The 10,302-nt window shown below is 58.7% G+C and overlaps 2 protein-coding genes across 2 annotated transcripts; one reads left to right on the forward strand and one right to left on the reverse strand.

Annotated features, from left to right (window-relative positions):
• Positions 1-2,748: 2,748 nt before the first annotated feature.
• Positions 2,749-3,616, forward strand: ADO (2-aminoethanethiol dioxygenase). The gene has a single exon (XM_065638958.1). The coding sequence runs from the start codon at positions 2,778-2,780 to the stop codon at positions 3,525-3,527; it is 750 nt and encodes a 249-aa protein (XP_065495030.1). The 5' UTR covers positions 2,749-2,777; the 3' UTR covers positions 3,528-3,616.
• Positions 3,617-7,613: 3,997 nt separating this feature from the next.
• Positions 7,614-10,096, reverse strand: EGR2 (early growth response 2). Its single transcript, XM_065639234.1, has 2 exons — positions 9,776-10,096; positions 7,614-9,458 (listed from the first exon to the last, which is right to left on the reverse strand). Exons 1-2 carry the CDS (start codon positions 9,951-9,953, stop codon positions 8,257-8,259), a joined length of 1,380 nt encoding a protein of 459 aa, XP_065495306.1. The 5' UTR covers positions 9,954-10,096; the 3' UTR covers positions 7,614-8,256.
• Between the last annotated feature and the right edge of the window lie 206 nt (positions 10,097-10,302).

The following is a 10,302-nucleotide window of genomic DNA, read 5'->3' on the forward strand; positions in this document are numbered from 1 at the left end:
GCCTTTCAGAAGAAATAACATGTCAATTTAATTGTCAGTTGGCTGGACAGCTTGCTTTTCTTTTGAGGTTGTTTGTTTTAGTATTACTGCACTGAAAAATGTGAGTGTGATATAGCGTATAACTGGAACATTAAGTGCCAAGGACATATTTTTGTTTGTATCTGTTAGAAATGGAAATCAATACGGTAGTTAAAAACATTGAGGATTATAAGGTCATCGACAATGTGAAACATAAACCCTGTCACCAATGTAACATGCCATCAGGAATGTTCACATAAAGGTGTTCTTAAAATCTTGATAAACATCCTTGTACACAGGATGTTTACAGAGTGATATGCACTAAAAGGTTCAAGTAACTCACGTAGTATCACCCAGCAAGTCAAGATCTGGCTGAGATCAGAGCTCAGGATCCCAGTTTACCCTGCTGATCTTGCTTACAACTGCATGTTACTCCAAGTTACTCCAAGTCCTACCAATACCAAGCATTTCTCTTTCCACAAAACGCCTTATTTTTGTACTGCACAGAAAAAGAACCAGTGTGTTCAAAAGTGAGCATTCCAGCAATCGCTTGCAAGTATAAAATGTAATTGCTGAGGCAGGACACAAATGGATAGCTTAAGCCAATAGAGAGATAATTTACCATTGTCACTGGTAACGATAACTGCCAAAAATTCCAGTCCATACCTCCATATTTAAAGTGAATGTCCCTGCAGAAGGGCACTGAATAGCACACTGAATACGGAGCCTTCCAAATCCCTTGGCTCTGACAAAATGCCAGTTGCCAACCAATGCAGCGGCGGTGAGACTGTGGGTGTCCTCAGCAGTTCACTCCAACGCAGAACAGCTCCCAGGCCAGTAAGAACCCCACCTCTCAACTCAAGGCCTCTGCCCCCTCATCTTCACCATCCTCCAGGCAGACCTGCTCCTGCCAGACACAGAAATGCTCACCCGATCTTCACCCCGGGCTCCAAACACTGGAACTGGAGAGAGCAATAACTTAAAACATCAGGGTGTGAACACGAAACAGCTGAAGATTGCAACGCTTCGTGGCTTCAGGTGGAACTTGAAAGCAGCAACTCAAATGAAGATCCTCCTCTATGAAGAGGAAGCAATAATGCCACGACCTAAATTTGCATTCTGTGCAGCAAACTTATTTATAGAGGGAGGGAAATAGGTTTGGGAAGAAAGATTCAAGTCACACATATTTGTTTACAGTATCAGTATTTCATCCTCTATAGGCCATCACATGCCTACAACATCTATATTTCTGATTCAGGTACAATATGTAAGAATAGTATAAGGCCATACATATCTCACTTAAGTTTAATGCATATCTTAAGACTTGAGTTTGCCTTTAATCAAGATAACACATTGGTTTACCTTGGTTTCAAATGAACTTTTTTAACTTGGTGGGCTGCAGCCCCTGGAGTCCTATTTGATTATTATCGTTCAGCTATTTTTCAGAATCCTAACCAGCTGGGCCTACACCTACCAGGGTACTTAGGTGCTGAACACCTGCTTAAATAATTGAACTCGAAGTGTTATGAGCCTGTATACTTTTGTGATCAGAGCCTAACTTTGTTTAACAAATCCCAGCACTAATAGGTTAATTTCTGACTTCGAAACTTCAGTATTTTCTAGGGATGATCTGCTATGTGCGGTCATGTGTATTAGAAAGCAGGTAATAGGATTGTTGCCCCAGATCTATAAATGAAATAAAATGTTGCATGTAACACCCTGGAAGAATAAACCACTGTGCCCTTTTTGTACATCAGCCTGAAACAACCACGCACAGGCTCAACCGGGCTGGAACTGAGCCAAGAGATTATCCATCCTTTCTGCCACACGTAGGTTCTCCGAGGATCAGCATCTGGAACTCCATGTGCTCGTTCGATGTCCATCTGTGGTTAAAGATAATGAATTCAGGTACAATCACGCTCAAAAGTGACGAGAAGCAGACACACCAAGGACAGGGCATGCTGTACAGAAGACCTCGATCCAATACTCCGATGGGAGAGACAGTGCCAGAAAGCTGGAAACTGACAAGTTTGCCAAAACGGCTCAGCTTTAACAAGCACTGAGCGATCAAAAAAAAAAAAAAAAAATCCGTTGTCCGTTATACGTCCACGACACTGTGCTTGCGCTACCGTGCTGTTTTACATGGCTGAACTACAAAACACATAAAAGTTCCTGCTGCATCTTCTCCCCGCCCGCGTCCCGCAGCTGCCCGGGAGCTCTGCCTGTTCCCGCGGCTGCCCCGTCCCCGCAGGCGCGGCGCACAGCCCGGGCGGCCGCCCCGCCTCCCGTGCCGCTGCCCGGGCCGCCCCCGCCCGGGCCGCCCCCGCCCGGGCCGGGCTGCCGCTGCCGGCCGCGGGGCGCCGGGGCTGCCCAGACGCCTCCCGGGGCTGCGGCCCGATCCCCCACGCCTCGCCTCGCCCCCCTTGGCACCAAGACTCCGGCGGCCGGCAGTGCCGCCGCACAGCCCCGGGGCCCGGCCCGCCCCGCCGCAGCCCCCGGCGGCCACTCACCTCCGGCGGCCCTGCCGGCAGCCCTGCTCCCGCCCGCGGCGCTCGCTGCCCGCGGCGCTCGCTGCCCGCGGGCCCCCCCGGCGGAGGCCGCAGGGCGGCGGGCGGGACTACAAGCCCCGTCGTGCGCAGCGGCGCGGAGGCGCCTGCGCGGCGCGGGCAGGGGGAGGAGGCGGAAGCGGCGGCGGCAGCGGCGCCGGGACCGCCCGCGGCGGCCGGGCGCGGCGGGGCCGCAGCGGGTCGGGCGCCGCCATGCCCCGGGACAACATGGCGTCCCTGATCCAGCGGGTGGCGCGGCAGGCGCGGATCACGTTCCGCAGCCCGGCGGGGCCGGCCTTCGGCGAGAACCTGCACCGGCTGCAGCAGCTGCTGGACGAGGTGCGCGCCGAGGACTTGCACTTGGCGCCGCGGGGGCCGTCGGCAGCGGCGGCGGCGCCGGGCGGGGGGTTCCTGAGGGCCGGCGCGGCGCCGCCCGTCAGCTACATGCACATCTGCGAGACGGAGAGCTTCAGCATGGGCGTGTTCCTGCTGCGGAGCGGCGCCTGCATCCCGCTGCACGACCACCCGGGCATGAACGGCTTGCTGAAGGTGCTGTACGGCACGCTGCGCATCGCCTGCATGGACGCGCTGCCGCCCGCCGCCGCCGCCCCGCCGCCCGCCGCCGCCGCCCCGCCGCCCGCCGCCGGGCCGTGCCGCCGCGCCCTGTTCCGCTCCCGCCAGCAGTACACGCCGGCCTCCCCGCCCTGCCTGCTCTCGCCGCACACCGACAACCTCCACCAGATCGACGCCGTGGACGGGCCCGCCGCCTTCCTCGACATCCTGGCGCCGCCCTACGACCCCCAGCACGGCCGGGACTGCCACTACTACCGCCTGCTGGAGGGGTCGCCGGCGGGCGCCGAGCCGCCCGGGCTGCCGCGGGAGGTGTGGCTGATGGAGACCCCGCAGGCCGCCGACTTCTGGTGCGGGGGCGAGCCGTACCCCGGGCCCCGCGTCAGCCTCTGAGCCGGCGGCGGCCCGGGCCCGGCCCAGGGGGCGGTTGGCGGGAGTTCGCGGCCTCCCGGCCCCGGCCGGCCTTCCCCCCGGGCCCGCCTCACGGAGCCGCGCCCGGCCCGGCCCCGCGGGCAGCACCGCCCGAGCCGCGGCTGCGCTCAGCCCGTGTCCCGCTCCCGGCCGGTCAAGGCCTTCCTGGGCTGCCGGGGGCAGTAGACGCCTGAGCGGGTTTATTTCTTTGGGCTGATGCGGAGGAGCGGCGCGGTTAAAGTGCCGATCAGCTGAACGGTTGGGGGGAAAAATCATCCAGCATCCTGTGTAAATAGTTCGGGCTGCACGTCAGCGAGGGGGATTGGGCTCCAGCAGGGAGAGTAAACGCAATAAGAATTGTCCCGGGGTGCCTCAGGCTCCCGCCGGCAGAGCCAGCTGGTGCCCGTGGGCCGGCAGAGCGTGCCCAGCCAGCCTGGGCAGGGGGCTGGGCCGGCTGCAGCCTTTGGGGCCTCTGTCTCCAGAGTGAGGCTCGGCAAGAGCTGTACCCTGCCAGCCAAAAACAAACCCAGAACAACTCCTGAGCCAGGACATGCTCCTCCAGTAACCACCAGTGGTCGGTCCCCAGGGCTGTAGTTAAGGGAATTCCCGCTCCGAAGGGACACTGGCAGGTTCAGGATGTCTAACAGTTCCTTAAAGCGTTGCCTATAAGATCTCACTGTTGCAACTAAGAACTACAGAGTACGTCTATGCATATTTCCTTCAGCTAGGAGAAGGAGACTAGTCAGCTGCTAATTCACCTCGCTTGGAACCTCTCATGTGGCAGCAGCGGAGGGTATCAGAACTGTGGGCATCTTAAGAGAAAAAACAACCATCCGCTGTTGTGTCGTGGAAGCTATTCCAGAAACGTGACATATTTGCAAACTGTATATACAGCAGCGTGCATACCCTAGGTACAGATAAGATTTGACCTGATGTCTTCTCTTCAAAGCGTGGTCTGTGTTTTTATATGGACAAGTGAACACTTCAGGCTTGTAAAGCCTTGCGGTTTCCCTCTTTATACTATTTATAAAAACTACTTTTTCATAAGGCTTTTAAATAAACGTAGGATAGAAGAGACACCGTGAATTTTGCCTTGTTATGATGGAAGCAGTCTGGAGATGCAGTTTGTCCACGGCAGGAGATGCAATCTTTCTAACAAGGGAGGAACTATTTCTATAGGTGAAATACTCCGCCTACACTACAGAGACTGGTCTCATGCCCGTTCATCCTAATGCACGCTTCGTACCACAAACCCAGGCCCGGGCAGCCTTGGCCCTCTTGGTCACGATTTGGGAATTTGAATAAGAAAGCGCGACTTACCAACCTCCTAAGTAATGTACCGACCTGCTCCAGAAATCATTCCACAACTGGCTTTAATTTTTCCTTGTGTATTTATAAAAGCAGACTTGTTTTTCCTGAACAGTGGCTTGTATGTGTGAATTTTTAAAGGTTTCTGATACAGCATTGCTTTTTTTTTTTTTTTTTTGGCCTGCAAGAGAGTGAATGTAAAACACAGTCAGCATTATGCATGCACAGATTAATACTTTTGCAAGGAAAAAAATGGTGGAAATTATTTCAGGCAATTTCCATTTATTCTTACATCACTTTAAAGTGTCTGATATTTCTGCAGCTGGCTTACCTGTTTTTCCTGGAATTCCCCTGCAGCTTAGCGTTAATGTACAACAATTCTCTATCGAAGGTAGTCATTAACTATAACGCAATGCCTCCCTGCATTACAGCCTGTTTCCAGCTCTCTCTGATGCTAATGAAGACCGTCATGCTTTTTCAGAAGCCCACAAAGAAGATAGCCTAGTGCATGCAAACAGCTGTACTGGAAAAACAAACTGTGACAGAGACCTTTTTTTATCTCATCTGCTCTATCCTAAGGTCTTTCTGCTTGATTTTTAATTTTTTTTCTCCATATGTAAAATCTAGTTGAGATGTTTAATGGCATAGGACTTCAGTGCATCTTTCTGTAGAGGACGGCATGGTCTCTTACACTGTGGAGTGCTGTTAACAACTGTGGCAAACCTTTTCCTTTTTTTTTTTTCTTAATAAAGTTGTTGGGATCAAAGCTTTAAAGCTGGGGAAAATAGCAAAGAAAACTTGAGATGCGTTGAAGAAAAGCTTCTTTGTGTAACTTCTTGCTTACTCAGTAATTGAAACTTCTTTCATATATTCTGGATATCTGTGAGCAGAAGGTTTAAGTCTGTAATGCCGTTCCTTCTCTCTGCGGTCTGGTTATTGTGTTTTCACAACAGCAAAATTACTGTTATTGCTGAATTATAGAATAAATACAAGATATCTCACCACTGACCAGTCATTACTTTCCTTCACAGGTATGACAGTCTTGAATCAAGTACAGTACAGAGCACGAGTTTCTTTTCCTAACAGTCCAAATGGTGTGACTGGCCTTTCTTTAAAAGGCGATGCTTAACACTGGGTTCTCAGCCCAAACCTTCCTCTGGTGCCCTGCAAACAAATCCACGCGGATGCGGTATTGCCACTTCTGAAGCTGGCTGCTGCTGTAAGGCAAAGGCGCAGGTTTACAGCTGCTCACGCTAATACACGACGTACCGTTTTCTTGTAGCTGTATGCTAGTCGGTGTCAGTTTCCTTAAGTCAGTTCATTTACAATTTCTGTGTTGTTTCTCTTGTTTTGCTTTTGACTGGGGTTTTAATCTTGTAGCAAAGCTGCAGACGGTAGTATGGAGAGTGCAAGCGGAGCTTCGTTTTACACACCTGGGTAGCTGAGATCCCAATTTTGCTCACGACGCTCTTGCTGCGACGGAGCTGCAGTTTTCCGAGGCCGTGGCTGTACCTCCAGGAGCCCAGCAGGCTGAGAGCAGAGGATCCCAGTCCACCTCCCTGAACCGCAGCGCACCGACGCTGACCGAGGATGCCACGGCTCCGTGTGACATCCTTCCAGCAGCAGGCTGTGGACTCTTGGGGACCAGATGCACATGGGATGAGGTGGCGAAGCTGCAGTCCGCTGGCAGACGCAGCAGGGGAGACAAAGGCTTACTCGTGCCGCTAAGGTGGGCAGTGAGATGGTGAGCGTGGTGGCTCTGGAGCAGGCCTCACTGCTTGGCTTCTCCATCCCAAACAGACTGGTCTGTGCCCGGCTTAGGAAGCCTGCTTCACGTCTGATTCAAAGCCAGGCACATCGCTTTGGCTCCCGCTGACTGCCTTTCCCAAGCAAAGCGCAGCCGCTCCAAAAGCCGATGCCAGTTCCAGGAGACAGGGCGCAGGGCGTTTCAGACAGAAGAGGCAAGTGCCGCTGGGGCTTTGCACAGCGGGACCCGGCACCGAGTCAAGCAGATGCTGGAAGCGGCTGGGCAAGGACTTTGCCCTTGCTCCCTGCAGTGCTGGGTTGTGCCATTAGCAGGGTGCTCCATCCTGTGCGGTGCAGACCGTACCGGGGATCTGTAGCAGCAGGTGAGCCCGCGGGGCCGGTACGGCCCTGCACCGACGGCAGGACCCGAATGTGGGCCCTGGCGGGGCCAGGCCGGGCTAACATCTTAAAAAACAATAATAAAAATAGGTTAAAAAAAAAAAAAGCGCGATGTTGCGGCCAGATGGGTTCAGCAGAAAAAGGCCGGCCGTGCCGCGGGGGTGAGCGCCGCCGCCCCCGCGGAGCCCCTCGAGAGCGGGCGCGGTGCCGCCCGCGCAGCCCCGCGCCGCCGGGAGCCGCTTTCCCCGAGCAGCGGCCGTCGGGGCGGCGGTACCCGCTCTTCCGGAGCCCACTCGGGGAGGTTGCCTGGGGCAGATCATAACCGCGGAACAAAACAGAAAATGAGTCAAAAAACCCACCCCGCTTCCCCGTTAATATTAGCCCGTCTCTCGTCTCCGAGGGAAATCCCCGCGCCCTAGAGCGAGTGTTTGTACGGCGGGGCCGCTGTTTTTCCGCGCCCAGGCGGAGCGCTGCGCACAGCGGAGCCTGGGCCGGGCTGCCCCGCAGCCCCTCGCCGCACGGGTCCGGGGGCGGGCGGGAGGCCCTTCACCGGGCCGGGGAACCTACGGAAATAAAGGTGCCAATTTAGCATAATTAAGAGATTTATTTGTAGTCTTTTATAAACGTTGTAAGCACCGACCCTATTGTCGAAAAGTTTATTTACAGAGTGGCCAGAAAGAAACCCTGTCTCCTTCCAGCTCCCGTTAGTAGTTGTGCATTATTCGTGTTATCTGCTGCACCCCAGGTCCCGGTAGACAACGAGCGTCGGTTCCAGCCAGAATATTTACATCCCGTCCCAAGTCCTACTACAAACGTAACACTTTTAAGTCACCAAAAAGAAAAATAAAAAATTAAAAAAACCAAAACAAAACCAAAACCCCAAACGAGTGCGTACAAAAATATAGTCTCTAAAAAAAAAAAATCCCAATATTAATAGGCAGAAATGTACAGCCATACGAAAATCAGGGAGTGAAAACTTTCCGGTCTCGGTGTCGCCGCTGTCGTCGGAGCGGATCGGTAAGGCACCCCCCCACATGCAGACAGGGGACCGGGCTCTACACCACACAAGGCACCAAGGACACCTCACCACGACGGCACTGCATGCATCCATCCTCCCGCCGCAGCCCCTATGTACACCCGCCGGCCCGGCCCGGCCCGGCCCAGGGGAGCCCCGCGGCGCCGCCAGGTGCTCACCGCGCCCCGCCGCGCTCGGCGGCGGCTCAGCGGCTCAGCGCTGGGTCCTGCGCGCCCCGCGCTCTCAGGGAGTCCGCGTCCGCGCCGCGCAGGGGGCCAGGGCGGCGGCGCCGCTCCCGCCGCCGGGTTGCGGGCACCCGCCGGCGGCGGCGGCTCCTTTCCGCTCCTTCTGGCGCAGGTGGATCTTGGTGTGCCGCTTCCTCTCGTCGGAGCGGGCGAACTTCCTGCCGCAGAAGTCGCAGGCGAAGGGCTTCTCGCCGGTGTGCGTGCGGATGTGGGTGGTGAGGTGGTCGCTGCGGCTGAAGTTCCGCATGCAGATGCGGCACTGGAAGGGCTTGTGGCCCGTGTGGATGCGGATGTGCCGGGTGAGCTCGTCGGAGCGGGAGAAGCGGCGGTCGCAGCCCTCGGCGGGGCAGGGGTAGGGCCGCTCGTGGACCGGCGTCTTGCTGGGCCGGTTGGGGTACTTGCGGGGCCGCAGGATGGGCCGCAGCGGCAGGTGGTGCGGGCTGTAGGCGCCGGCCGGCAGCCGGGTGCCCGCGCCCTCGCCCCCGCCGCCGGGAGCGCTGCCGGGGGCGGCGCCCGCCGGGGGCGCCCCCATGGTGAAGTTGCGGATGGTGGAGAGCGGCGTGAGGGGCGGCGGGACGCGGAGCGAGTCGAGGGGGCAGGGGAAGGGCTTGCGGTCGGGCCCGGCGTGAAGCTCCCGCTGGCACTGGGGCGGCGGGAAGAAGCCGCCGTACTCGGGGATCATGGTGAAGAGCCCGCCGTCGGCCGCCGCCGCCTTCGGGGAGGGGTAGGAGGGCGGCGGGGGGAAAGGCAGCGCCCCGCCGCCGGCGGCGGGCAGGAAGGCCGAGGAGGGGTCCTGGGGGTACATGTCGCCGCATCCAGAATAGGGCGGCGGAGGTGGCGAGTAGAGGTGTTCCAGATCGGCCGGCTGGCCCTGCGCCATGGTGCAGCCCAGGGCCCCGGCCAGCGGGTTGGGGGAGGCGGCGGAGGCGGCGGTGGCCGAGGAGGAGGCGGAGGAGGTGGCGGAGGAGGCGGCGGAGGTGGCGGAGGAGGGCGTGCTGACCCCCTGCAGGATCCCCGCGCTCACGATGTTGATGATGCCCTCGGGGTAGCAGCCGGCGCCGGGGTACTGCGGGTCGATGGAGAATTTGCCCATGTAGGTGAAGGTCTGGTTGCGGGAGGCCGGGGCGCTGGGCGCGAAGCCGCCGCCGTAGGGCAGGTCCAGTGCCCGCTTATCGCCCATGTCCACGTTGATCATGCCGTCTGAGGGGACAAGGAGCCGGTCAGCCCTCCGCGCCGTCGCCCGCTGGGCGCCCCGGCACCGGTCCCGGCCCGGCGCGGGGCTGCGGCGCGCACATGTTGCGCTCCGGCTGCGGGGGCTCCGCGCCGGCCCCAACTTTTTTCCCCGAATCGGGTGCGGGGGCAGGCCTGCCGCGAGGGGCGCCGGGGACCGCGGCCGGGCGAGCCCCGGGGGGCCGCGGCCCCCGTCCCAGTCCGCCCCCCGCCCGCCGCCCCGGGGCTCCGCCGCCCTCCGCGAGCGGCCCGGCCCGCACCTGCGCGGCCGCGCGGGGTCCGCTTACCTCCTGCCACACCGCTCATCTGGTCAAACGGCCCTGCCAGGTCGGCATTGGGGAAGATCGCGACCGAAGTTGGCAGCGCGGCGGAGATGTCATCGGCGGGGTAAATGCCCTCGGGGAGCTGGTGCACAAACCCGCCGAGGGTCACCGGGATCTTGTCCACCGCCTTGGCGGTCATCATGGGGGCAGCGGGGCGGCCGGGGGAGCGGCGCTCCCGGCCGGCGGTGTGCGCTCGGGGCGGGGAGGGGAGAGAGAGGAGGGGGCGCTTCCCCCTGCCTCCCACTACCAGCGCGGGGGGACCGCGGGGAGCCGGCGCGGCGGGCGGGGAGGCATGTGCGGGCGGGCGGCCGCCCCGTCGCGGCGGTGCGGTGCCCGCGGTGCCCCGGGAGAGCCGCCGCTCCCGCCGCAGCTCGCGCTGGAGGACAAGTCTGGCGGTAAGTATTTATGGGGGCCCCCTGAATGCCCGGGACGTCACTGCCCATATAAGGACTGAGGAACGGGGCCCGGCGGTCACGTGGGCGCCCGCGTGC

This window comes from Caloenas nicobarica, chromosome 7 (genome assembly GCF_036013445.1).
Source record: "Caloenas nicobarica isolate bCalNic1 chromosome 7, bCalNic1.hap1, whole genome shotgun sequence".
Lineage (NCBI taxonomy): Eukaryota > Metazoa > Chordata > Aves > Columbiformes > Columbidae > Caloenas > Caloenas nicobarica.

What these genes read in the sequence shown, in the direction of transcription:
- ADO (XM_065638958.1), top strand. Translation starts at nt 2,778, where the DNA reads ATGCCCCGGGACAACATGGCGTCCCTGATCCAGCGGGTGGCGCGGCAG.
- EGR2 (XM_065639234.1), bottom strand. Translation starts at nt 9,953, where the DNA reads ATGATGACCGCCAAGGCGGTGGACAAGATCCCGGTGACCCTCGGCGGG. An exon ending in GATGAGCGGTGTGGCAGGAG is followed by an intron (nt 9,459 to 9,775) that starts GTAAGCGGACCC and finishes TTGTCCCCTCAG; the next exon opens with ACGGCATGATCAACGTGGAC.